At 37.3% G+C, this 27,174-nt stretch overlaps 2 protein-coding genes across 2 annotated transcripts in view; both read right to left on the bottom strand.

Annotated features, from left to right (window-relative positions):
• otog (otogelin) overlaps nucleotides 1-16,046 on the bottom strand; it is a gene marked incomplete at both ends in the record, with an annotated part of 42,239 nt that extends 26,193 nt beyond the window's left edge. The window contains 21 exons of the mRNA XM_081389652.1: nucleotides 187-230; nucleotides 434-508; nucleotides 1,746-1,911; nucleotides 2,457-2,669; nucleotides 2,749-2,873; nucleotides 2,994-3,171; nucleotides 3,931-4,063; nucleotides 5,034-5,179; nucleotides 5,900-5,946; nucleotides 6,068-6,176; nucleotides 6,317-6,442; nucleotides 7,567-7,676; nucleotides 7,833-7,939; nucleotides 8,575-8,705; nucleotides 10,898-11,106; nucleotides 11,264-11,385; nucleotides 12,442-12,599; nucleotides 12,684-12,782; nucleotides 13,303-13,375; nucleotides 15,108-15,165; nucleotides 16,033-16,046. Coding sequence (XP_081245778.1) covers nucleotides 187-230; nucleotides 434-508; nucleotides 1,746-1,911; nucleotides 2,457-2,669; nucleotides 2,749-2,873; nucleotides 2,994-3,171; nucleotides 3,931-4,063; nucleotides 5,034-5,179; nucleotides 5,900-5,946; nucleotides 6,068-6,176; nucleotides 6,317-6,442; nucleotides 7,567-7,676; nucleotides 7,833-7,939; nucleotides 8,575-8,705; nucleotides 10,898-11,106; nucleotides 11,264-11,385; nucleotides 12,442-12,599; nucleotides 12,684-12,782; nucleotides 13,303-13,375; nucleotides 15,108-15,165; nucleotides 16,033-16,046 — 2,443 coding nt within the window. The remainder of the gene's footprint in view (nucleotides 1-186; nucleotides 231-433; nucleotides 509-1,745; nucleotides 1,912-2,456; nucleotides 2,670-2,748; nucleotides 2,874-2,993; nucleotides 3,172-3,930; nucleotides 4,064-5,033; nucleotides 5,180-5,899; nucleotides 5,947-6,067; nucleotides 6,177-6,316; nucleotides 6,443-7,566; nucleotides 7,677-7,832; nucleotides 7,940-8,574; nucleotides 8,706-10,897; nucleotides 11,107-11,263; nucleotides 11,386-12,441; nucleotides 12,600-12,683; nucleotides 12,783-13,302; nucleotides 13,376-15,107; nucleotides 15,166-16,032) is intronic.
• Nucleotides 16,047-16,846: 800 nt separating this feature from the next.
• On the bottom strand, nucleotides 16,847-24,617 carry slc67a1 (solute carrier family 67 member 1). Its single transcript, XM_081350054.1, has 11 exons — nucleotides 24,369-24,617; nucleotides 23,853-24,094; nucleotides 22,881-22,978; nucleotides 22,510-22,655; nucleotides 22,236-22,368; nucleotides 21,417-21,526; nucleotides 21,194-21,304; nucleotides 19,819-19,919; nucleotides 19,617-19,718; nucleotides 19,343-19,463; nucleotides 16,847-18,041 (listed from the first exon to the last, which is right to left on the bottom strand). Exons 2-11 carry the CDS (start codon nucleotides 23,949-23,951, stop codon nucleotides 17,857-17,859), a joined length of 1,206 nt encoding a protein of 401 aa, XP_081206180.1. The 5' UTR covers nucleotides 23,952-24,094; nucleotides 24,369-24,617; the 3' UTR covers nucleotides 16,847-17,856.
• Between the last annotated feature and the right edge of the window lie 2,557 nt (nucleotides 24,618-27,174).

Genomic DNA, 27,174 nt, shown 5'->3' with positions numbered 1-27,174 from the left:
TATTTATCGGAAGGCTGGACGTAGCTAAGCCCAGTGTAGAGCTTACACTCAACTTTTTTACGTCCAGGTAGTGCAACCGGCCTCAGTACTATAGATATGCAAATTAAAAAAAACTGTGAACACTGCAGACATTCAAAGAGTTTTACACTTGTAAACGACATCAGGATGCTGAAATACAACACTCACCAATAATTGAGCTCTGGGAAACGAGTTTTCCACCTTGGCAAATTCTGTTGATGTTAAAAAAGATTTTAACTGATGTGAGGCAGTGAGTGTATTCTACTGGGCTGCTGTGATATACAGGGATAAATCATTATGCCCTGACAAAAAAAAATAACTTTTTATTAGGAATGTAATATAATGGAGAAATAATGGAAAGTGATATAATGAACAGTGTGGTGATGTTTAATATGAGTGAATAAGGCACTCTTACTGTACACCTGATGATGTCATGATCACATCTCCAGGAGAGTAGTCAGCACCGAGAAAACTGCATGGACACTCACTCCTGTATCACAATATATAAAAAAAGTATTTGACTCAGAACCAATTTATGTAATATCATATGCAAGAATAAAAAAAACTGAAATTCTAGACAATTTAGTCAACTAATAACACAGTGTCCTAACCTAACAATGTCAAAAGTGACACATGACACATTCAATCACAAGACATTGGATGCTTAATAAGTGAGGATGAACATAGTGGATTCACCCTGTGGGATTTAAGCCAAAAAAAAAATAAAAAATCTCTCAGAGCTGTTTAAAAGAGTTGAACTAATATTAGCTGGGTTAGAGGTGAGAGACTACAGGCCAAAGTGCAGCGGCTGAGTCTATAGTAGAGAAAGAGGCCAAAGTCACCCTCTATCACACCCCTGATTTTCTCTCAGCCTCTGCCAGCGTGAGTGCTGTAACTCTAGTACGCGCTGAGTATGTGGCAGTGGGACACGGGACATTTAAGGGAAGTGAACCCTTGTGAGGGTGATGAGGCTAAAAGCGTTATACAACACCCGAGGTTGTTGGGCCCATAACATTTTACAGCCTGCTTGAAAGAGGACTGCAAATAACTTCACTCTCACACACACTAAATAACTCAATCTAGGTCACAGTCACAAAGCTAATGTTTAAAAAAATGAGGATGGCTTTGAGTTAGGAAATTTTGCATATTTATTCATTTCACAAGGTCATATAATGCCTTTAACTTGAGTAAGTTAAAGGTAAACAAGCTTGTCGGAGCCATAGCCTTGTGATCATATCGCAGTAGCGCTTTGGGCGATCCGAGTCCTTTCCCGATCCCATTGCTTCCTGTCTCCTTTACATTGTTCAATCCAAAAAAGACCAAAACAATAACTTAAAAAAAAGGTAAACAAGCCTCGACATTAGCTCTACTACATTAATAATAAAAATATATCGAATATTCTTTACATAACAGAAGTGAATAGAAGAAAAGGTAGAGTTGAGGTGATGGTAGTGGGGAGAGAGCAGTTTTTGTGTTGAGCTTGACAGAATTAGATGATCATGGTTCTCATGAAGTTTCATTTGGAACTCCATTTAAATCTAAAATGTAATAGAACAACACTGTTTTCAAAGTTGTAAAGGGATAGTTCATTAATCAAACTTTTGTCATTATTATTCATGTTGTTCCAAATGTAAAAATCTTTTTGATGCAGTTCATAGCCAAGCACCAAAAAAAAAGCACAATAAAGTACCATAAAGTAGTTCATAAAACTATATTTGAACTTTTACCGTGGCACACAGGTGTGTGTATGCATGTTGAAGTACGTTCCTTCCGGGCACACGCAACCCTCCTCACACTCATCTCCACATGGCTGAGGAAGGGACAGAAACAGGCAGCGGTGTTGACATGAAGACACGCAGACTCCATACTCCATAGTAGACGGACACGAGACGACTGCAAAAACAGTTACACACAGGCCAGACACATACACATTTTATTCTCATGCACAATGGAAATGTGAATGCGCTAGTGATTAGCTAGGTTCTGAGGCTCATGTACACTACCATTAAAAAAAATTCACCAAGGATGCATAAAATTGATCAAAAGTGACAGACTGATTGATCAAAATGTTACATTGTTGCACAAATAAATTAATTTTGAAACTTTTGAATGCAGAACTGTTGATAATAATAAGATAAAAAAGATATATCAATAAGATAATCAAAATGATAACATTGATAATAATAATCAGCATTAGAAAGATTTCTGACGGATCATGTGACACTGAAGACTGGAGTAATGACTGCTGAAAAAATCAGCTTTGCCATCACAGGAACAAATTATTAATATATTATATTAATATTGAATATTAATATATTCAAACAGAAAGCAGATATTTTAAATTGTAATATTATTTCATAGCACTAGTTTCTTTTATCAAATAAATGCAGTCTTTGTCAGCATAAGAGTTTTTTTTTTAAAGTATGTGTTAGACTCACCACACTCCGGCAGGTGTGAGCGGAACTCAATAATGACACCGTGTCTCCTGCAGGTGCGAGCGTAGTGAGCGAGGATGGAGCACAGGCACGGTGCTCCACATTTGCAGACGTCTGCACGACACTGTAGCTGAAAAGCCACCGGACTCACATACTCATGACAGGCAGAAAACACCTCTTGCGTCAGTACGTCACACTTCTCAACTGCATAAGAGGCTGAAATCGCACAGAGAGACATTTAGGCCAAGCAGCCTAAAAAGGCGCTAGGTTATGCATAACAAGATGAATGTGTCACCTGCTTGTTGGTGTGTGTCACAAGGATCAAGTTGGGGTAAGCTGGGCCGTGGCACACACGCTGAAGACACACGCCATGCATTTCCAAACAAGTATGGCGTGCTTTCAATCATGCCAGAGGGTGCACTAGAGTAACGCATAAACAAAATTCACTCACAAATTGAAGAAGAGTTGGAGAATAAGTTAAATATGAGCAAAAACAGACAGCAAATGGAGAAATAAAGCAAGAAGTAGAGTGAAACCCACAGGAAGTCATCCTGAATGTTGCCGTTAAAGGTTCCGCAGAGCCCCACAGTATCATCTCTCCACTGCTCTCCCAACTGCAGGTACAGCCTGAACTCCCTCCAGTTATACTGCAGCCGCAGACCCTGCGATGACTTCACCTGAACAAACATAGACGACAGCTCCTGGATCTGAAAGACATCTGAAAAGACATCAGATTATTAAACACATGAAGAACAATGAATAACAGACAGACATTTTTTTTTAAATCAACTTTTTATTTTATTTTATTGTGTATCGTTCACCCAGAGATGAAAATTATGTCATTATTTACTCTTTTCTTACTTTCTTTCTTCTGCAGAACATAAATGAAGATATTCTGAAGAATGTTGGCAACCAAACAGTTTTGGTTACCATTGACTTCTATTGTATGGACAAAAAAACACATGTTTGAGACATGTCTCAAATATATATTCTATTGCGTTCCACAGATGTAAGAAAGTCATACAGGCTTGGGACGACATGAGGGTGAACAGAGTAAATAATGACACAACTTTCATTTTTGGGTAAATTATTCCTTTGAAGAATGGCTTTAAAAAAGTAAAACACAAAACCAAACATTACGGTTTGACATCAGTGTGATGAATATGTGTCTGTATGTAATCTGTAATGTATCCAGATTCAGTTGAGGAACACATTTAAGGTAATAGATTAAAACTCAGATATAGATTTACCTACTAATATAAGAATTCCCATACATAAAGGTATGAGGCATTACCATGGTACAGTCATGGTATCACATGGTAATATTAAGACAAATACATGTACTTCATGAATTTCATGGTTGGCCAAGGTACTTTTGTTCTTGGAAAGCCCATAGTAGTACTTATTGGTACATTTTTGGAAGTGTTACAGCACATTTCCATGTCCATCTCATTCCAGTGCAGTTGTAGTACATTACCATCTGAATACGGCAGTGAGATCCTGAACTGGCTGGCCAGAAAAACCTCTCCACTGTGGCTCATTGTGATCTCAGTACGTGGATCCTCATCCAACACCAGGTTGACTGACTGAATACAAGCACCATCCAGATTCTGCAGACATAACAAAGGAAAATTAAATCAGGGAGTCAGAACGTCCCATACAAGCACACATATTATCAGCAGCTATAGAACTACTGCATCAAACACAATGGATGAATGTCTGCACAGGGAAACAAACCTATCGGATCATCGCTTTCAATTTTGACTAATTCAGTAATCATGTTGTTTAGGAATTAAGCATTTATGCTCGTGAATGAGTTACTGAGAGCTGTTCACAGGAGATAAACCACTCGGACTCTGAATCGCTCCATTCAAGGAAATGATGGACGCTACCAACAGGTGCCTATGTGGGGATCTTTCAGCAGTCGCTTTACTGAAATACATCTCTCGCTCTCTCTTCTCTCGCTCTCTCTATCAGCAACTACAAAGTCTCTGGCTCTGTCATTCAGAGGCTCAGATAAGCAGAATAGCTTGTTCAGAGTCCAGACAGTGACACCATACACCAGACTGCTCTCTGTGTGTTGAGTTTTAGCATCAGCAGGTCTGGGCTTCAGGAAAGGAAGGCTTTGAGGGGAAGAAACTCTTCATGTTTTGTGTCGTTTCATGTTTTATCTGTCAGAGTTAAACAAGGTCTAATCTCGGTACAAGCTCATCTAAGACTTTGTTTCATCTCAACCCCAAAAATGAAACTTTAGCCGAAAGAAAGGCTGTGCAATTATTTGTGCCTAATCTAGCGACTAATTTAACTTACAGACTAACAAGTACAGCTACTCTAACTGCTGATATGCCAATAGCTCGACTAATCACACAAATCTAGAGGCTGTAATCTTAAGTCTGTCTACTGAAGCTGTGTTCCAGCCACCAGATTACTCTTTAGATCACAACACTAGACCAGTTCTGGAACGTGGTGAATAAAGGTTTGGCATGCTACATCTGGCATGCCTTAAGTCTTTTCTCCTTTGTGTGCTATTACTTGAGGTTTGTGTTGCTGCGGATAGCATGAAAGTGCAGAGGGACTTACGGCTCCACAGGGTGCGTTCTGAATGGTCACAGTGAACCTGCCCGAGTTTCTGCTCTTGGCTAAAACGTACTGGCATGTTGCAGGAAATGTGTAAACACGGTCATCAAATGTCTGGAAGAACATATCTCCTGTCACAGAGCACTCCCCTGTTAAAAATAAAATAAGTAAAAAATAAAAAATAGGGTACACCACCGTTTAAAAGTTTGGGGTTGGATACGATTTTTTTTATGTTTTTGAAAGAAGTGTCACCCTCTTATGATCACCAAGGCTGCATTTACTTGGTCACAAATACAGTAAGAAACAGTAATAATATAATATATTATCATAATAAAACAGTTGTGCTGTTTAATATTTTTGTGGAAACCATGATACATTTTTCAGGATTAATGAACGAATAGACAGCATTTATTTGAAATAAAACACTTTCGGTTTTAATAAATTTAGTGCATCCTTCTAGAATAAAAGTTTTAATTGTCACATGAATAATTCATTCTTACTGATGCCAAACTACTGAATGATAGTTTAGGGTTTATGCTAAGCCTTTTAATTAATATTATATTCAGCTTAGCAAAGTGAAATGTTGTAATGGTTATTAAAGAGAAGTATTTCCTCTAGAATAAGGTCATTCATTAATACATAAACATTATATGAGAAAGGGTGAATCAGACCTGTTATATTTGGCTAAATTAATAAAATCTCTGGAATCACAAAACAATTCAATTGTAATAAGATACATTCAGAAGCAGTGAATTGAGATAATGCAGTTTAGAAATAAGTGAATGAATGAAAGGTGAAAATAAACACACAATGATGGAACAGTAAATATATATATTTTTTAAAGTGAATTAAAAAAAACAGATAAACACCTGGGCAGTTGTGCTCTGTGCAGTTCCACATGCCCCTAACACATGTGCTGAAAAAGATGCAGGAACAAATATGGATACATACTGTACGTTCAGTACCACACAAACACAAGCATTATTATTTCTTCAGGCATTCAAGTATGCAGTGCATAAGATAATATAGTGTCTGACCAGTTGTTGCAGTCTTCCTGTATGACATGTCCGGAGGGATACAGCATACTGTGGTGCTCACATGGACAGTCTGATGCCTTAACACACACCCCATCCTCGTAGATCAAATCTAGAGTCAGTAAAATGATTTTATTGTCTTCAAACATTCATAAACGAACATATATATATATATATATATATATATATATATATATATATATATATATATATATATAGAAAGCTTGAGTTTAGTTAATTTAGTGTTACTACCATCAGGGCAGTAGCAGCCATCCAAACACTGTAGCTTGCTGTCTATACACATGTGTTCAATCTTGCAGTGCATGGGACAGCAGGTAATACACTCTCTGAAAAGGAGCTCACCAGGGCAATAAACATCTATAACAAAGAACAACAGATACTCTCACAATATGTAGCTCACAGCAAAAAAAAAAAAGAGTAAGTGTTCAAACTATATATATATATATAAATATATAAATATATATATATATATATATAAATATATATTAGAACACTATATATATATATATATATATATATATATATATATATATATATTCGAACACTTAAATGATTAAATGGCTAAAAGTACTGAAATATTTGACGTCTGACGTCGTTAGAGTGATTTTACAACTTAACGTCATACCTGTAGTAAAATTACTGTAACACATGACACATTATTACATATATCCATAACATATTATTTTGCTTTTATAAAATGGCAATAGCAAAATATTTCAATAAATTGTCACCAATGTTATATAAATTGTTAAAATTACTTATTTACACTACCATTCAAAAGTTTGGGGTCAGCAAGGGTGCATTAAATTGATCAAAAATGACATTAAATGCATTTACTTTGTCACAAAAGATATCATATAAATGCTGTTCTTTTGAATTTTCCATTCATCAAATAAAATTAATGTATCATGGTTTTCACAAAACTGTTAAGCAGCATAACTGTTTTCAATATTGATAATAATGAGAAATGTTACTTGAGCACCAAATCAGCATATTAGACTGATTTCTGAAGGATCATGTGACACTGAAGAAAAATTCAGCTTTGCCATCACAGGAATAAATTATGTTTTGAAACATATTAATGATATATTATTACTAAAAATATATTAATAAAAAATATATTAAATATACATATATTAGCATAAGAGACTTATTTTAAAAACATTTTATACAAATCTTGCCGACTCCAATTTTTAATGGTATTTTATAGTTAAGAATAATCAAAATAAACAATTCCTACACCAATAGTTCACTAAGATAAACTTCAGGTTGTTTAAAGTTGTCAAGCAATGCAGCAACTTGGCACATACATATAGGATTCATTTGTGGTTAAAGGTGTGTATATATTGGCAATTTTACATCTGAATACTCATTCAGTCAGTCTGAAATATATGTTTTATAATATTTACTGTACATGTAACACCTTTACGAAATAAACTCAAACATCTGAGCAACATTTATGCATTTGCCAAGTTACTTACTGCAAACAGGAAAGTGTGCTCTCCAGTTATGCAGCGGATGTTCAGCATGGGCACACACTCTTGCATACTCTGTAAACACCTGGCACACCACATCACCATTGGGACCAGACCTGCACCAGGTGAAACAATTACACACACAACAATTATAAAGTGCAATAGCAGCAATAGCATGAGTATGTTTAGGATTGCACTTTGGAAAGTAATGTCAGTAGCTTTGCAATGCAGGTTTAAATCTTTCCAATAGGTATGGCAATGTCAGTACTTACAGACAGAGGTCATTGGAGCAACTGGCCATGTATGAATATGGACTGACAAACTCATGGCAAGACTGGAACGGTTCCTTCAGTAGGGTGGCACAAACTTCCTCCACTTTCTGCAGTGAAGAACCAGAGTCTTTATTAACCAGGTGTATTTTGGGTGTAGATGTGATTATGAGACTTTGGTTGGTGTGGGACAAGAATATATAATATGTAAAACACACATACATGTATATATGTATATATATGTGTGTGTGTGTGTGTGTGTGTGTGTGTGTGTGTGTGTGTGTGTGTGTGTGTGTGTGTGTGTGTGTGTGTGTGTGTGTGTGTTTTTGTTTATATTACATTGTGGGAACCAAATGGCCCCACAAGGATAGTAAAACCTGAGATCACCTCCATTGTGGGGACCAGGCAGCGGTCCCCATGAGGGAAATGGGTTAATAAACATACTAAATGATATTTTTTTGAAAAGTTTTCTGTGATGGGTAGGTTTAGGGGTAGGGTTAGTGTAAGGGGACAGAATATACAGTTTGTACTGTATAAAAACCATTACGTCTATGGAAAGTCCCCACAAAGATATGTGCGCCTGTTTGAGTGTGTGTGTGTGTGTGTGTGTGTGTGTGTGTGTGTGTGTGTGTGTGTGTGTGTGTGTGTGTGTGTGTGTGTGTGTGTGTGTGTGTGTGTGTGTGTGTGTGTGTGTGTGTGTGTGTGTGTGTGTGTGTGTGTGTGTGTGTGTGTGTGTGTGTGATACCAATAAGACTTGAGGATCCTGCGTGGCACACGGTGAGGGGTAGAGAGAGGGAATGACAGGACATCTGGCCAGCTGTGGCTCCTCCTCTGCCCAGCTGTTTCCAAACATGGATAAATCCTGTGTGAAAACACCTGGAATGATAAATGCATATGAGTAGATGATGCATTATGTGTTCATGCACTTTTTTTTTTAAATTTTAAAAAAGATTTTAAAATTTGTGTAAGGGGAAAGTGTGTAGTTTTCCACTAATTTTAAATGATCCTGTGGTGTGACAAATTATTTTTAAAAGTAAAAATATTCTCTAAACCTACATGCATAATAATTATGAAATTGTTATGCACATAAAAATGCAGTTTAAAATAGTTTTATATGAAGTATAGCATGTCACACCACAGAAAAATTCCTATGAGTATTTCATATCAACTACCATAAGAATCATTAAATATTACTTGTCTGACTGTCACAAGCAAAGAAGTTGTGAGAAAAAAAATGTTTAAGATTGAATTTTAATTACTATAATATTGTATATCACGGGCATTGACAGGCATAATGTGAATGTCAGGGTTCTATTCTGTTCTATGTGTTTTGGTTCTGTTTTTCCTGTGCCTGTCATTTACCAGTGTGTCTAATTAATGATTCTGTTCACCTGTTGTGTTTATTATCTCATTAGTTCTCCTTGTTATTTAAGCCTGTGTTCCCTGAGGTCATTGTTTGGTGTCGTCAAAGTTATGTGGTTGTATTTCCCTGTTATTCTCCTGTATTCGTTGGATTTTTGGATTAAAGACTATTTTGTTTGAATTAATGTCTTTGTGCACTTGTTTGGAGCAGCCACTCGTGACACTGACCCGAAACAGTTTTTTTTGCAGTTTTTTTTCTTTCTTTTTCTTCTCCATGCCAATGGCCTGCTATGCCTGGAACAGAGGGACTACTCCCTGTAGTCTCACATCAAGGATTTTTTTTAATTGGTATGCCAAACTCACTATCCAGACTTCTTGCTTTGGGTGTTTTATATCTCAAGGCTCAGGGAGTTGTCCAAAGGCCTCTAGAAACCTCCTAGTTAAACCTTGCCGCATTCGTGGAGTGGGTGCTGGTGAACAACGACTCGCCGTTCACCATTTGCCCCATGGAGGACGACAGCATCCCCACTCCAGACCCTGACCCAGAGCCCAGTCAGCCTTCACCCCACCTGATGAAGCTACAGCAAAACTCCACTGCAGACACGTAGCCAGAGCCTGCCATGGACAACAAGCCAGTACATCAAGCTAAACCTGCACCCTTCCCCGGAGCCTGAGCCCAGGGATACGTCTGACCAGGTCCGCGAGATTCCCAGCCCTGAACTTCCTGTGTCCCAGCTGGTCCCGTCCAGCATAGAACTTCCTGTGTTTCCTGAGTTCCAGCCCAGCCACCCTCTCCCTCCTCCTCTACCTAAGCCATCCTGTTCACCAGCCCTTCCTCCGCTGGGAACTGTCAGTCCAACGGCTCATTCACAGTTGGTCCCCTGCAATACAGTGGATTCGCCTCCGGTCTTCCAGCCCCCAGCTCTGCCTCTAGGGTGAGGATTCCCCATCTCTGCCTCCAGCCACAGAGCCATGGACTCCAACCCATCGGCTCCGCCTTGGGTCAGTGCTCCCTCAGCTCCACTGTGGCTTGTCATCTAATCAGTTCCACCCTGGGCTTCACATCCACCATGGCTCCTCCCTCCTGCGACCCTGCCTTGGACCATCGTGCTGGCTGTGACCTGGGTACCTGCATGGCTGCTCCTGCTCCTGGCTCCTCCCTCCACTTGCCCATGGACTGTTTTACATGCCCCTGACCATTTTTGTCCCACTCCTCTTCCACATCCTCCTCTAGAACCCCAGCTTCCCTCCTTAGTTGGACCTTGGATGGTGTGAGGACATGCCTTTCCAGAGGGGGGTGTACTCTCAGGGTTCTGTTTTGTTCTATGTGTTTTGATTCTGTTTTCCCTTTGCCTGTCATTTGACCCAGTTTCCCAGTGTGTCTGATTAATGATTCTGATTAATGATCTCATTAGTTCTCCTTGTTATTTAAGCCTGTGTTCCCTGAGTTCACTGTTCGGTGCCGTCAAAGTTATGTGGTTGTATTTCACTGTTATTCTCCTGTATTCGTTGGACTTTTGGATTAAAGAACATGTACTATCAGAACAATCTCATACTATTCATTTCATACTATTCAAATAATTCACTATTTTTATATTGTGAAATAAAATCTATACTTTCTAATCTATTATTTTTGATGTTTTCCCTTTCTATTACATAGTTTTAATTCAAATGCCACAGTCTGTAACAAATTGAGTGAAACTTACCATAGCTGGTCATTAAGTCATCCTGAGTGTCAGCATTGAAATTGCCACAAAGTCCACAGGTGTGTCCTACAAACTCAGGATTCATCTTGATGTACACAGAGCCAGTGAACCCCTGCCATGCTAGAGTGAAACCCTGTGGCTGTGTCACTATAATGTAGTCAGAGATTCGCTCCAGCTCAACATCGTGGATGTGATGGGGCAGCTGCACACTACAGAATATTAGAATAGAGAATATTTAACTACAGTTAATACTACACACACATTTAAACCATTACTGGACAGCTCTTTAAAAGAGTCCCTGAAATATTGTGTAGGTCAGGTTGAGGTTAAGTGACTAGTGTGTGGTTGAATGGGAATGTTCATTACCTTTGACCCTTGAAAGTAACACTGAAGTTCTGTAACCTAATCTCCCCCTCCCACGGCAGGAAGAGGCTGATTGAACGTGTACAGGAGTATGGGAAAGAACTGCATTCTGGGTCATTATGCACCTGCAAATCAATAATTAATAAAAAGCACAATATAAGAATCTAGCAGTATTAAAGTCACCATGAAATCAAAATTGGCTGTTCTTATGTTTTATGGAATATTGCAGCATTTATAATGAATAAATTTTCCATGCACATCTTTTTTTGTTTGTTTTTTATTCATGTTCCCTCTATACTGTTTAATCAAAATAACTTCATGGCCCCTATGCAACAACAACTCGGGACATCCTGTCACTCACATGAGACCACAGCAATAGCAAACCACAACAATCCAACCATTCAGTTCCTGATGGACAAAATCAAGTCCCACCATACATATTTTCTTTTTCGAGAAGGTGTTTTACTTGGATATACGTCACAACAAGGAAGAGAAGACTATTGCAACTTATATTTCATGGCGACTTAAAAAAAACTAAACTGAACCTTAATTTTAGATTATAAAGAATTCCAACACTAACATTAGGTGGAAGTAAGCCACATTACCACTAAAATAAAGAATCTGCAAATACAGTGTGCAGCTCTTAAGAAGCTTCCTCTACATCATCAAAGAGCGGAGTCTACTTATCCAGAGCAGCCGGGCCAATCCTGCTTAAGTTCTGCATTACTGTCAGCCATCCTTTCAATTCATTGATAAATGATATTGGCACTTAAGCTAATGGCCTAAAGAAACTCCTGGCTGAGTTAACTCACCTTCTCTGGATTCCCATCAGTGAGTCTGGGAGAACAAAGCCAATTCTGTTTTGGCCCTGGCTGTAATTACTGTATTAAACTGTAATGGGCATAAATGACCATAATAATGAGATCACTTTCTCTATGAATGCCAATAAATATCTTCCTCAGGCAAGAGCTGTGCAGTACACACACACACATATGGCATCTCTGACACAAAGCAGAGAACAGTAGTCTGCTCAAACGAGCCACATCTGAAGCTAATAGCAGTCAAATGGCAAAAAAGAGGGCAACAAATCACCATCTGGTAAAGGACATACTTTCTAACACTATGAACATCAGTGGAACTACAAACGTATGCTGTAGTAAATTAGTATTATAAGAGATCACCTGTATATGTACACTTGACCGAGTGCTGTCTTGACAGTCTCTCAGTAACGTGTAGCTGCATTTTCCAGGGAAGTAGAAATAAAGTCCATCGAAGGTTTCATAGTTGTATTGTCCCCACGAGCGGCATGTCATCTCTCGTTCAAAGCCTAGGTTGGGGACTGAAACATTTTCTCTATTATTTGTCATGCCAAAACTAAGAGAGGAATGTTAAATTAAGTGTTGAATGTTGCACAGTACAGTACCTGTCTGGCAATGGGTTCCAGTGGCCTGGTATAAAGTGCAGTTACAGGAGTCTGGATGGACACACCGACCCCCATTCAGACAAGGAGATGTACACTCACCTGCACGACACACATAAAGCACATTAAAATAGTGTGTGTTTCAGTGCGTGTGTTTGAGATCTGGTAACTGAAGTGGTCAGTGAAGCATTAAGATGAATCCAGCTCTTATGTGTAATGATGACACTCAGCCTGTTGAACAGATGTCCACTGAAAGAGGGGGCAGTCCCTTCCTCACATTTCAGATGAGCATAACTCTTATTGTTTGCAGTTTCTCATTACAAAAATAAGGTTTATGCATCACAAACTTGCATAAACTGTAATTATCAACGTTAAAGTGTACAATTATTCCTAAACGCAATAAACAAATAAAGCTTGTGACAAGCAAATTCCAGTGCATCCACGTTGGCACACATTAACAAACAGTTCCTTACAGATTCATTCAGACACATATGTGCAGGTGTAAACAAAAAGACATGCTGAAATTAAACACAGAGCAATGTTCATAGGGGAAAAACATGCATGACACACACAAAGAGAGCACTGGGCCTAGTCCTAAAGTCACATTCAGCTCAGGTCTTACCGGTGGCTCTGCGGAGTGATGGCTTCTGCGCTTCTGTTTGCTCTGCTGACGATGTGTTGCTCTCCAAGGATCTCTTTGGAGAATAAAATGATTGAATTAACACATAGTTTGTGTAACTGGGGTACTGTGACCCCTAGGTTCACATATAGTCTACAGTGTTTGTCAATTATTGTTTGACTTCAAACTATTGAAAAAAAGGATTAAACAAAAATTGAAGTTTAGTTGATCCCACATTCAAATGTAAGTAATGTGCATGACATTAAAATTATTATAATGTGCATGAAAATATGTACGTACATTAATATTGTTGCATATGCATTTCATGTCTAAAATAAACACTTTACTTTAAACATTTTGTTATTATTTATATACAATTTAAAAAATATATATGTAGCATGGGGTCCCTAAACTTGGGTCATTGGCTTGGAAAGACTCCTTAGACTGAAAGAATTAATTGAATAGGCAGAAAAGTCACAGAACTCTTATTATACAAAGGCCGTTTTTTTTTTTTTGTTAGGCTACAAGCAAATAAATATTGAGCTTATGTAACTTTAGCGGTTCTAATTAGTTGACTAATTAAACCTACGATCTGTCCTGCAACTAGGCTACATTCATTTGTTTTCATATCGGATTATGAAGATTAAATTTATCAGGATAATAGAAGCAGGGCGCCGCAGGGCAAATGTGAAATTTCAATCAATGTCCTAATCTAATAATAAATCATTGTTCGCTTGACTGTAGGCTACAGAAGCTGCAAGAATGTGCTGCGCATAACATGGATAAGAGTTTATTATCACCGCATGAGGGGGTAGGCTACATGAGAGCGATCATCGAATCACTTCACTTCAGAACTAAATCATTTTCTTATCTGACCGAAACCAGCTCTATTCTGCCCGCTTCTCCCCATCACACCTGATATCTGAGAGTTCAATAATTTCATGTAGCTTACGAGGCAGTAAAGGGAGATGTATTCTGACATAATGAACGGGGCCAGTGTGTCTCAGTGAATAGCGGCTCTGGGGAACAGCCGCGCCAGCTTTACCAATCCTAAGCGCCCAGCGGACACCTGAAACCGCTTTACTGCCTCCGAAATGACGACTTTTTGTCCCAAAGATCTCCACAAAGCCAGCACTGGGGGTTGTGTTTTCTGTGTGCGAATTAAACAATGAATTTAAGGGGGGTCAACTTCTTTTAAAAGAAAAGTTGCATGGAATTTTATTTCGATGCGCAATCTATCTCGTTCATAATGTGATTTTTGTGCGCACCTGACACGATTGACCAAATGCCAAATAGATCATTTTAAAACAAACAAACCAAAAACACAAATGTTATGTTAGCCTACATGTAAATTTATAATAAAAAATATAATGACGTAGTGTTTTTTAATATTCAATTGTTGTTAATTCTTTAGTCTAATTCTAAAAATATGCATTCGTGCATAATTCGCATCCTCTTTTCTTCTTCAGTAGCCTAAATACATGGCTTATGAAAAACAGTAGCTTAATGAAAAATAAAATGAACCAGGGGATCATTCCTTTTGCTGGAACTGTGTAGAAAAAGGTTTTAAATTCCTTTATATTTAAACCTCATTGAAGTTTCGAAAATTTCACTTTGATTTAGATCCTAATTGAATCAGGCTATTCTCACCATAGCTTGTTCAACAACCTCGCTTTTATCATAGATCAAGAAAGCACATCTTTTGCAAACATCTTGTTTTCTGTAATGTTATGCATTTAACCTCATGGCACTGCATTTAGCGCAGGTTTCCTGTGCGCTCTCTCAATGCATCGCTTCAGCTCTCCTACCTGCTCCGTTTGGGAAGCGGGATCCCATTTCTCCAGCATTATCCTGCTGCTTTCGCTGCTGCATGGGACACACAGAGAACAAGGAGCGGTTTGTTCCTCACACACAGCTAATCAGCACTTGTGTTCGACAGAAAAGCCAGAGACTCACAGGCGTTTCGAGCTTTGACGGCCTGTTTTACAACTAGAACAGACCTGAAGACCTTTCAATTGATTTCATCAAACATGCGTAAAATGAGTTAAGTCGCGATCGAGTCGAGATGTCAAAGTTTCAAGATGCTCAAAATGCGCAATAGGCCTACCATGTAAATAGATATAGGTTGTAATAGAAAAGTTTTTCCCCGTTACAATAAATAAATAGCCTAATAGGCCTAAATAAATAAATAATAAATGAAAATAAAAAATACAGCACGCATAGGTCTTTCGGATAGGCACATCAATTTAAATCGTAATACTTACTTTTCAAAATCATGTTGTTGTGTTGAATTCAGACTTTCAGTGCCCCACGTGAGATTTGCTAAAAAAGAAACAAATGATCACATTAGTGCAGCACTTTTCAAAGTTTATGGTTAGATTTTTTTTTTTACAGTCAGTGTAACACTTTTCTGTATCAAACAATTTAATCAAACGTTTGGAAACTATGCTAAAAATATGAATTGTATATATTTTTATATAAAAATGATTAAGATTGTTACTCATTGTTACTTTGATACATTAAGATAAGGAATTTAGGCATATTGACCATTAGCATTAAAAAATAGTTCTCCCTTTACTGCCAGAGGAATTGTTTTCCTCAAAGTTAAAAGCTGGCTCCTTTGACAATAATAATAGGTTATACATTTTTTTTTGTGCAAAATCTAAATTTAATTTTAAAATAATTCTTTAAAATAATAGGCTAATCAATATATCAGAGCATAAGTGACCACACCAGTCAATTGTCATGCTACTTACCTTGATATATTAAGATAAAGAATAATAAATAGAGTAAAAAAAGTTTCTTTCCGGGAGTTAAAATAGGATCCATTCGTGACTCATGCGAATCACTTGAAATGGAATGAGATTCTCCCCTCACAGTCTTGCACCGATGGGCACTATCGACGCATATTCCCGTCTGACTGCAGCAGCTGCTCGCGCTCTCTCTCTCTCTCTCTCTCCTGTGTGTCCGCGCTCATCTCAGGTGCTGAAGATAACACCCGTTGCGCGCTCGCCCTCATTAGCATAATATATGCTAATGAACCCCCCTAATGCTGCATTACCACAACTTTAGAGAGAAAACGGGATGCCCGTTTACTGTTGCTGCAAGAAAACGCCAAAGTTTAGGCTTAAAATGTTGATAGATATTTTGTTTTGTTTTATATACACTGAGAATGAAAACCAAGTGATCCAACAACTGACAGGTGTTAAAAGGATAGTTCACCTTCATAACAATAAAAAAGATCACCCTCATCCCCGTGTTTCACATCTGCACAACTTCCTTTCTTCTCAAAGGAGATGGTAGGCCGAATGAGAGGTCACCATTCACTTTAATATGGAAAACAAAAAGATGCAATGAAAGTGAGAGGTAGCTGAGGCTGTCGGTGCATTCTGTTTAAAGAGTTACTTTACCCAAAGACTTTCGTTCATCTTTGGAACACAAATGAAGAAACTTTCTGTCCATTCATTGACCATCTACGCAATTACCATTTTGTCACTTCAAAAGTCCATAAAGGGATTGTATTTCCATATGAATTGAGCAGTTTATAAAAAGAGACATGATCGCTTTATATGATGAACAGGATAAATTGAGGCTTTAGTTCACATTTAAACATTGATCAGCAAACATAAACAGAAGCTCAACCGAACCTGCTTGACATGCGAGAACAAACCTCATTGGTTCAAGCTCAAAGGTGCTGTGTAACACAAGAGATTGAGCCTCGATGGTTCTCGAACGTCAAGCAAGCATGCCTCAAGCACGCTTAATTCAATATGGATTAGTTTTATTATCTCTTTATTAACTTTTTTTTAAGCATTGAAGTGTCAGATGGGTCTATGGACATGAAAGCGAGTAATTAATGACCGAATAATTTTTTGGGGAGTGAATTAACCCTTTAACATCTGCCTAATAAACATTCTTGAAACATTATTTTTGGAAACTTGAATCCACCCTGTGTGAAATGGAGAGTAAAGTTCATAATCTATATGCTAGTGATGTGCACATAATAATCTGCAGCTGACAAAAGCCTTTATCAGAAACAGAGCTAATGACGCGGGGGATTAATCAATCAAAGATAACAGAACAACAGATTTTACTGTAAATACATTTGAGTAGTTTCAGGTACAATGACATTTAAGGTGATTATAGATTTTGAATTTTGCCCTTCTACATGACATATCTCCTAACTGCAACATCATTATAATGAATAATTACTGTATAATCTGGGATTGTTTAAACGATCACACAGATAAATCCATTCTTCATCACTTTGTACTGGCCTGCAGTAAACATTTACATGCCAACTTCTTTTCAACAAATGAAACTTCATAAAAGACAATCCTGAGTTAACGTGTGATATAAAGAGGAGTAATTTGACAGTAACAAGATATTTTGAATGTCTGTGGCATTTACAAAACCTAAGATCAGCTGGGTTATTTATTGGGACTAATTCTTCCCCAGTGTATGAGGAGGTAAGTTAAATGCCCATGGTGTTTTGTAAACAGCCCTCTCTTACACAATGTGGCCACAAACATTATACTCATAACTGTTTTACAATTTTTATGGTTTATGTGGCTGTGAGCGCCCTCCAGTGGCTAGCAGAAAGCTAAAGACAGCAGCATTGATGACACACTGGATGAATCCGAAGGATGGCACACCGTATGTCTCATAGAGGAATCCTCCAATAGTTGGCCCCACAGTTCGCAAAAGAGACTGCACCGAAGAACACAGACCCAGCATGGTTCCTGAATACACACAAACACCACACAAAGTGCTTGAATTTTTTTTTTTATGAATGTTTAACTAGTTGATGATTAATTGTTAGAGCTTGCTTTTTTATCAAATATATTGTTAATATAAACGTGTAAAGGCTGAATTCAAGGTGCAGTAATGGATTTCTGAGAAAAGGCAGTTAAAAGTGGATCACACCCGGCACCACAACCAAATTTCCTTGTTGAAATCACAATTAAATAACATGTCTCAAATCAGCAACAAAATCGAACATGATCTTATTCTCAAATAGCGTTAAAAAAGCTTTTTTCAGGCTAGACCAGCCAATGTGCATGTGCAGTCCTAAGTGCACGTCTCAGAACACTGACTCTCTCTAAAGCAACCGGAGCTTCTAGAAGCAGCAGCACTGATGCGATGACTTTAGCAATCAGCGAATGGCTTTTTTATTTAGAATGCGGGACTTATTCCACCATATTGCGCGTTGCACTTTTCCCCATTCATGAGTAATATGAGTGTCTATCTAAAGTCTTTGACCACAACACACTCTTGCAGCCAATTAGCAGTAAGGGCTTATACACTCATGGTCTGGGAGGAGAGAGAGTGAGCTAGAGGGAGATTTGAAGAAAGAGAGATGGCTGACGGACATTACAAAAGAAAAAAAGGTTAGAGGAATATCACTGGAAAAAGAAAGAGTTTTAGGACCCGCGTTAAGCTTTCAAGCACTAAAGAGACCCAAGCAGGAAGGCCTGAAAATGTACGCTGAGGTAGAGTTGTTTCTGCTCCATACGCAAGTAACATTGGTTCAAAGAACCAAGATATGCTGTTGTTGTAATGTTAGCTTACAGGACAGTTTTGAGTGTCGTTGTTCTTCTGGAGCTGGTGTGCTGCTGGCAACTAACACAGACTCTTGCTTGTATATACTCTTGTGTACTGTATGTTCTTTTTTTGTTCTTTCTTGTCGTTTGTACGTCATGTTCACTTTATTTTTCACGAAGCGTTTTTTTGTTGTTGTTGTTGTTGTTGTTGTTGCTTTGCTTCAGCTATGATAAAGAGACATCCACTCTTGCAATGCGTGTTTGTGCATTTTGGGGGCAGAGCAATGAAGGGACGGGTGTGTTTGTTTCTCAGAAATCACTTACTGCACTTTTACTAAAATTATTATTATTATTATAAAAAACAATTGTAATTTTCAAATGTATTGCAATATTAAAAACCTTAGTAAGGAAAATGATTCCTCAGGCATTGAGTACATTTTAGATGTACTTATAAGTACTATTTATATGCACAAGGGCATCCAGTTGAGTGCGTAGATTACCTGTGTCAGAGGGAGACACACTCTTGGTCAACATGCTATCTGTGATGACATTGAAGACACTTAGAGAAAACATCATCGGCATCACGATTAAACAAAATTGAAACACATTGGTCATCATAGCCTGAAAAACACACAAAGCACATATATTAAACATATGCACTTAAAGGAGATACACACATCACCAATTATTCCATAGTTAACTGACACCACTGTTATGCAACTAATTAAAAATAAAAAAGGGAACTGGAAGGATGATTTTGCAATATCAGTTTACCTGTGCAAGGCCCACTACACTGCTTATCCCAACAGACAGCAGCAGTAAGGTATATTCTGCAAATCTAGATGTAAGACGCCCAATTACAGCACCTTGGATCACCTTTAACAGTAAGAGTCACTTATTACCAAAGCAAACCACCTATTAAACCAAAACTATTTATATGGCTTATGATTGAGTAGAAGTGTGCATGTGCTTATACCATTTGAACAATGCCAAAGTAAGCCATCAGATAGCCATTCTGCTCAGCCTTCAGTTGGAAGAAGTTTATGGCAATGATGGAGAACATAACTTGAAATATACCTGAAGCACAAAGGAAACAGACATAAATATATAAAACAAAACACAAGAAAAATGATGTAATGGAAGTAGTGACAGATCTTTACCTCCATCTTGTGACATACTATCAAAAGAGAAAAAAAACTATAGACCAGGGACTTTTTTATATCCATCGGTTGTTGATTGGATGGACACAAATCTGAATGCAAGATTTGAACCCTTTCTTGCAATCTACTGCAAGCTTGCATTCAGAACTTGCATAAATGCTTAAACGAATAGTTCACCCAAAAATGAAAATTAGACCATGATTTACTCACCTAGGTGTCCATGACTTTCTTCTTTCAGACGAATACAATCGGAGTTATATTAAAAAAATGTTCTGGGTCTTCCAAGCTTTATAATGGCAGTGAATAACATGTCCATAAAAGTGCAACCATCCATGATAAAAGTGCTCCACACGGCTCTGGGGGGTTAATGAAGGCCTTCTGAAGTGAAGCCATGCGTTTGTGTAAGAAAAATACCCATATTTAAATCTTTATCGACTAAAATAACTAGCTTTTGGCAGATGGCCGTACGCATCGATTTACGGCGAAAGAGTAACCCTTGACCTTGAAGCACAACATAATGACGAGCGCGGAAGTGCAGAGGATAGAGCAAAACAAAACTCAAGTCATGAATTAGAAGTCTAAAACTACATTTTTGAAGAGAAATGTCGGAGGAGCTTGAGTTTGTTGCCCAGCCCTGTTTGTTTGAACTGCGAGAGGCGTCAAAGCGTATGCTACTCCTACATCCTACGTCATACATCGTAAAGTGTTACTCTTTTGGCGTAAGCCGACTTGCGTAGGCCGTCTGCCGGAAGCTAGTTATTTTAGTCAATAAAGTTTTAAATAAGGATATTTTTCTTACACAAACGCATCGCTTCACTTCAGAAGGCCTTCATTAACCCCCCAGAGCTGTGTGGAGCACTTTTATCATGGATGGATGCACTTTGATGGACTTCAAAACAGAAATGGCCATTCACTGCCATTATAAAGCTTGGAAGAGTCAGGACATTTTTTAATATAACTCCGACTGTACTCGTCTGAAAGAAGAATGTCATATATACCTAGGATGGCTTGAGGGTGAGTAGATCATGGGGTAATTTTCATTTTTGGGTGAACTATCCCTTTAAGTGGACTAAATGATTGGAGAAGATGGTGAATGAGGGTGAATTTTCATTTAATTTAAGTACGTTTCCACTGTGTTTCAATAAGTCTATAGTTTAAAGTCACAAACAGGAACAGCTGATATATGTTCACCTGATGGCAATCCAGAGATAATCTTCACTATAAACGTCTTTGCAACACCTGGAAACTTCATCAGTCTTGTGATCTCCCCCAGATTAAACAAAGACTTTGATGATCCCTTCTCTAAACACAGACAAAAGTATTAATATACAAGATTTTTATAAAACAAAGTTACAAAAAGCCACAGCAAGAGTATTTCTTCTGTGTCTAGGTGAGTCTTGTGTGTTTGTCATACTTTCACTCTCTGGCACGGTGTGTATTTTGGTCTGTTTAGGGATGAAGTTCAACACCAAAAGCAAGGAAACAACACTCCCGATAGCCGCAAAAGATGCTGCAAACTTTTCCCTGCAAAACACACACAAAATCTGGATCAGTGCTGCCTTCATCTAATTTTTATGTGATAAACAACACAATTAGATTTTCTTAAATGCAGTTTTTCCAAAGTACAAATGGTAACGTTTTGCACTAGTGGACAAAAAGCACACAAAGTATCAGGGAGAGCTTACATATTAACAAAAAAACTATTTTGAGAAGGTGTGCTGAATTTTAAGAGATGTTGGCTGGCATATATATATACTTGATACACTACAAAAAAAGAATATGTTTATTCAGCAAGGATGCATTAAATTGATCAAAAACGACAGCAAAGATTTAAATTTCAAATAAATGCTTTCTATTAATCCAAGAATCCTAAAAAAAATGTATCACAGTTTCCACAAAAATAATAAGAAGCACAACTGTTTCCAGCATTGATAATAATTATACATTTTTATTGAGATTCTTGACCAAATTAGCATATGAGATTGATTTCTGAAAGATCATGTGACACTGAAGACAGGTGTTATGGCTGCTGAAAATCAGCTTCGCCATCACAGGAATAAATTACATTTTTAAAGTATGTTATAATACAAAACAGTTATTTATCATAATTATTGTATTTTTTATCAAATAAATACAGCAATGGTGAACATAGGAGACTTCTTTTGAAAACCTTTACAAAATTTGACAACCCCAAACTTTATAATGGTAGTGTAGGTGGAGTAGTGTGTTTTACCCAAAGCGTGTGCTGAGGGTCCCACCCAGTGTTGATCCTGCAATCATGCCAATGCCAAAACAGAGGCCAAGTTTCCCAAGAGCTTCTGCTCGCTTCTCATTCTCTGACAAATCTGCTACCACCATTTGAGCTCCTATACACACAAAGATACAAATGCACTCATGTGTGTACAAATGCACTCAGAGTGTGTCTGAGTTACGTGCATGTGTGTGTGTGTGTGTGTGTGTGTGTGTGTGTGTGTGTGTGTGTGTGTGTGTGTAGGAGCATGTTTTACCTGGCAGTCCATGCATGAAAACAGCAGGTAGTTTGTGCACGAAAAGCATAAAAGTGCTGTCTGCCACTGTCAACAGTAGGAAATAAACCACTGATGCCAAGCAAGACACAGTGAGAGCTGCACGTGCTCCAAACACATCTGCAAACCTGAGAACAGACACAAGGACATGATAACAGCATGACACACATCCAAGTATGTGAATAAAAGAAATCACTTCTGTACATATGATAAAGTAACTGTATTCTTATAACTTCAATAAAATGTTAAATAATGAGATCTTTTCACTTAGCACACATAATTACATGCATGCATTTATCAACACTATACCATATATATATTACCAAAAACACAACACAGATCTGATGTCTTACCTTCCATAAATAGGGCCTCCAAGCAGCTGAATCACTCCAACTGTGGTCTGCAGATATCCGAACCAAAGAGTGTCGAACCCGAGCCTCTTCGCCAAATACTGTTCCACAGAAGACAAAACTGAACATGCAATGCAACCCATCTGTTATAACTCCTGAATAGCTGAATAAATCTAAATAGCGGAAAGAGCCTGGATTAGACTAGAATAGGGCAAACATCATGGCCAGCTTTGATCCACTATACAGCCTTTATGTTGCATGTACATTTAGTAATTTAGCAGCAGCTTTTATCTGAAGTGGCTTTTAATTAATAAAGTAAATCCCAAGGGAGTGATGCAGTAATTACATTTTGAAAATATCTAATACATATATAAATGTTATAAAAAAATTAAATAATATATAAGTACATATATAGCCTACATAAATATTGATATATAATTTAATAGTGTTGTAATGCTTCAAAAAGTGTATTAAATAAAAAAGGTATCAATCAATCAACTTTATTCAAGACACAAGGTCCAACACAGTACAGATACATATATAAATATAAAACAATACAAAACATTTAAGAATGATGCAGATGAGGCATCATTAAAACAACTATATATAAAAAGGTATAAAAACAACTACATTTTAATAAATATAGCCTAATATAAATGATATAAATATATTTTATGTATATGATCATTTATAATATAAATTATATTATGTAAAAATAAAACTTATATAAAATTATATAAAATTTAAGAGTAAAAATAAATTAATTCACATGAATTGACTAGTGATAGAGACTAGTTTGGTGGAATGTCATATCACTAAATATAAGAACACAGCAGCAGCACACACCAAGAAAACAAAACAAAAAAAAATAATAATAACCTGCAGATATTCCAGAGTGCAGCTAAAGATTGACTCAAATGTGGTTTCATTTAACATGTGACTCTGAATGAAGTCGAAAAAGCAAGACCGACGTACCGGTGTTATGGAGAACTGGAGGAAGAGCCAGGTGACGTCCAGAGCTGCGATGAGGTAGGTGATGTAAATCACTCTCTGCTTCGCTGCAGGTTCCATCATCCAAATTACTTTATTAAATATCAGCTCTAACGTTAGGTGTGTATTCCCCGACACGACAGTTCTCCGTCCACTCGATCTCCACCTCAAACTGGTAAAATAAGAGCATCTGCTCCAGCGTATCTGAGTCCCTCCTGACGATTTAACTGGTACGAAAAATAGAAACGCTTGACGCTTTACGGCTTCATCCAGCAGTAGAATAAGTGACAAAGCATAATTTCATGTGAGGGAAAGGTTAAACCCATGAGCGCGACGACCTGAACTTCGACCAGTCTTTAAACTCTCAACAGGTTATCTATTTCAGTTTCGCAGAAGTTCTGCTCACTCCGGTGGGGAAAAGGGGGTTCTTCATAAGGGTTAAAAATATAATATAAAATATTATTATTTATATAAACATAATAATAATATATAAAGACTTACAATACTTTTATACAAATCTGCAGGCTTTTCATCTCCGCACAATAGGCTACCATAGATATTTTAGGCTACCTTATAGGACTCTGTTTAAACTGACCGACTATGTTGTGACAAACAAGTAACCGGATTTAATAAGAAAAATAAAAGTGCAAAACGTATGGTGTATTAAGTGCTAAAAGAAAATCCTAAATACAAAATCCTCGCCATTTTGTTGTGGATAATGTCGAGGAAATGCCTCCTCCTCTCTGTGTCGTGAACACTGGAGGCGTGACTAGCCGTCAACAAACCTTCTAACTTACAATCCACATCTTTTGTAAACGGATTTCGAATTATTATTATTTTTTTTTTATTATTTTTTTTTTATTAAATGAAAATAATTACAAACATACAAGGCATTAAACAGTTAAGCATATTCTCATATACTACAGGAAAGATTGAGCAAAATCAGCAATAACAATACAATACAAAACATACCTGAGATTATAGATACAGCTACAAAACAAAACAAAAGCAGTAAAACAACAACAACAACAACAACAACAACAACAACAACAACAAAAAACAACAACAACAACAAATGAACAAAACTTACCGGGGCCATTTCAGATTAACTTAAATGTTTCAAGTAAAGAAAATAATTTAAGGGCTTTCTTTTTCTCCACAAGTTTAAGAGATTTACTTGGAAGATTCAGCTCATTCCTCCAATGAGTAGTTAAACGGAAAACGAATTGCAAATAAACTGACAGACACCTATGACGTCGATGACGTCAAGAGTTCATTATTGAAAATGCTGTTCGTTACGTTAGTAAAGGTCGCAGAGCATTTTACGGAGGCTATTAAAGGCAATATATTTAATAGTGAGATTAAATAGCCTATTGTTATTCTACCTCTATTTTAAAATAAAAATAATTGACATTTTGGTCACATATTTTATGAATAGGGTAGAGTGGGGGAAAACGCCCCCCTGGGGTAAAACGCCCCCCACCTGTTTTTCCCAAAATAACCACTAAAAGTAGTCAAGATACATTTTTACTGTTGCTATGCACTACGTTGATAACGGGGATATACAAATCTCTATGGAGAAGCTGACACCAGCGACACATTTGAAGAGAAGAGGATTACATGGTAAATGCTATAATTTTCAGATATTAGTAAATAAGTGTTTAAGAGAATATTGTTCTGCAGGATATCGCAGTGATGTATGATAGATGAATAGTGAAGTCTGTAGTTTGAGATCATATATTATTTATAAGGAATATAATTATATTTTAAAAATTAAATTTTTTTTTAAAAACTCATAGCTTGTGGGGTAAAACGCCCCCCCCCCCCCCCCCCCTTGGGGGCATAGTTTCTCTATCATAATTACTATAATAAAATATTTCTGTCTATCAAATCCTTTGTTTTACACTTAATGCAGTATAACTAGGTGGTAAAATCAAAATATTTGAACAAAACATGAAAAAAATTATCTCAAGTGAGCATTAACTAGCTAGCTTGCTAGCACAGTTAGCTCACTGATGGAAGGTAGTTAATTTTGCCTATTTTGAACATTGCTGAAATAAATATTAATATATATACATGTTGATACATTACTTGCCTTTTACCTTTAGAGATTAAAAACTATTGTCTGTTAATTTTGCTGTTGATCTATGAAGCAAACTGGTTGGTAAGAAAGGGGGCATTTTACTCCACCTTGGGGGGCGTTTTACCCCACCGCTGGGGCAAAACGCCCCTTTTGTACAAAAATATTTTCAGTGAAAATACTAATTAATTATGAAGGCTGAGCAATTTTAATATTTGGTGAATAACTCCTGCCATAGTCACTCAAAACCGGGATGGCAATTCTAGTCACATTTATGTTTTGTTTCACTGTAATGTCACATTTTCCTTAAGGGGGGGTGTTTTCCCCCACTCTACCCTACCTGTCAACATTTGGGTACCAAAATACGGGAGGCCTGGGGGGTTTCAGTTCAACCACATGCGGTTTCATGTCATAGGCCTACATTACACCCCATCGCCAAATCATCGAAAAAATCAGTTAAGACAGTTGTATTCATCTTAACAATACACAACAAATCAATATACAGAAAAACAGATTTCTAAAATAAGGTATAGGCCACAAATCTGTGAGTAGGCTACAGTTTTCAAAACTGAACAGGCGATGTTGTGTAAAATTCATAAGAAACTGTTCCAGCGGGTGGAGTTTACTGGAACTGAATATTACACATCATGTCATGTGTATACTCCCATTAACTGGAACAGATTTTCACTGGAACTGAATATTACATCCAAATATTGTTATGTAATCAATCAGCATATTGTTGTGTAACTTCACCTATATGGACACCATGGCAATGTCAATCTATTTTATAAAATGTGTTTTCAATATGAACAATATGAAAATTAAATTAAATTACCATAATATAAATTCTCAACATAATGTAGGCTAACAATAGCCATGTTTCCATCAAGCTGTTTTTATGCATAATTTAAAATCTGCTTAAAAACATCAGGATGGAAACCCTGCAAATTCATAGGTGGAGGTGGAAAAGCTAGGTATGGCTAAAACCTAAATGTGACTAGGGTAAATGGAAACAGATTGAGTTTAAAAAAATGGTGACACAGAAATCAGCTGATTTAAATGTGAACGCCCTCTCATAAACATCTGGCTGAATCAGACCTCTATCTGTCTTACTGACCCTCACTCTTGCCATATTCTGTTAGTACAATATGACATAAACATGTTTTAATAAATGCTGCAACACAGAGAAAGTCGCCACATTAGCAGCGCGACAAAAGAAACACTTGT

Source organism: Scardinius erythrophthalmus (assembly GCF_964197995.2).
Source record: "Scardinius erythrophthalmus genome assembly, chromosome: 2".
NCBI lineage: Eukaryota > Metazoa > Chordata > Actinopteri > Cypriniformes > Leuciscidae > Scardinius > Scardinius erythrophthalmus.
The sequence above is the reverse complement of the archived record's forward strand: the minus strand, read 5'-3'. Positions and strand labels throughout refer to the sequence as shown.

What these genes read in the sequence shown, in the direction of transcription:
- slc67a1 (XM_081350054.1), bottom strand. Translation starts at nt 23,951, where the DNA reads ATGATGGAACCTGCAGCGAAGCAGAGAGTGATTTACATCACCTACCTC. An exon ending in TCCAGTTCTCCATAACACCG is followed by an intron (nt 22,979 to 23,852) that starts GTACGTCGGTCT and finishes TCTGTGGAACAG; the next exon opens with TATTTGGCGAAGAGGCTCGG. An exon ending in TTTCATGCATGGACTGCCAG is followed by an intron (nt 22,369 to 22,509) that starts GTAAAACATGCT and finishes TTGTGTGTATAG; the next exon opens with GAGCTCAAATGGTGGTAGCA.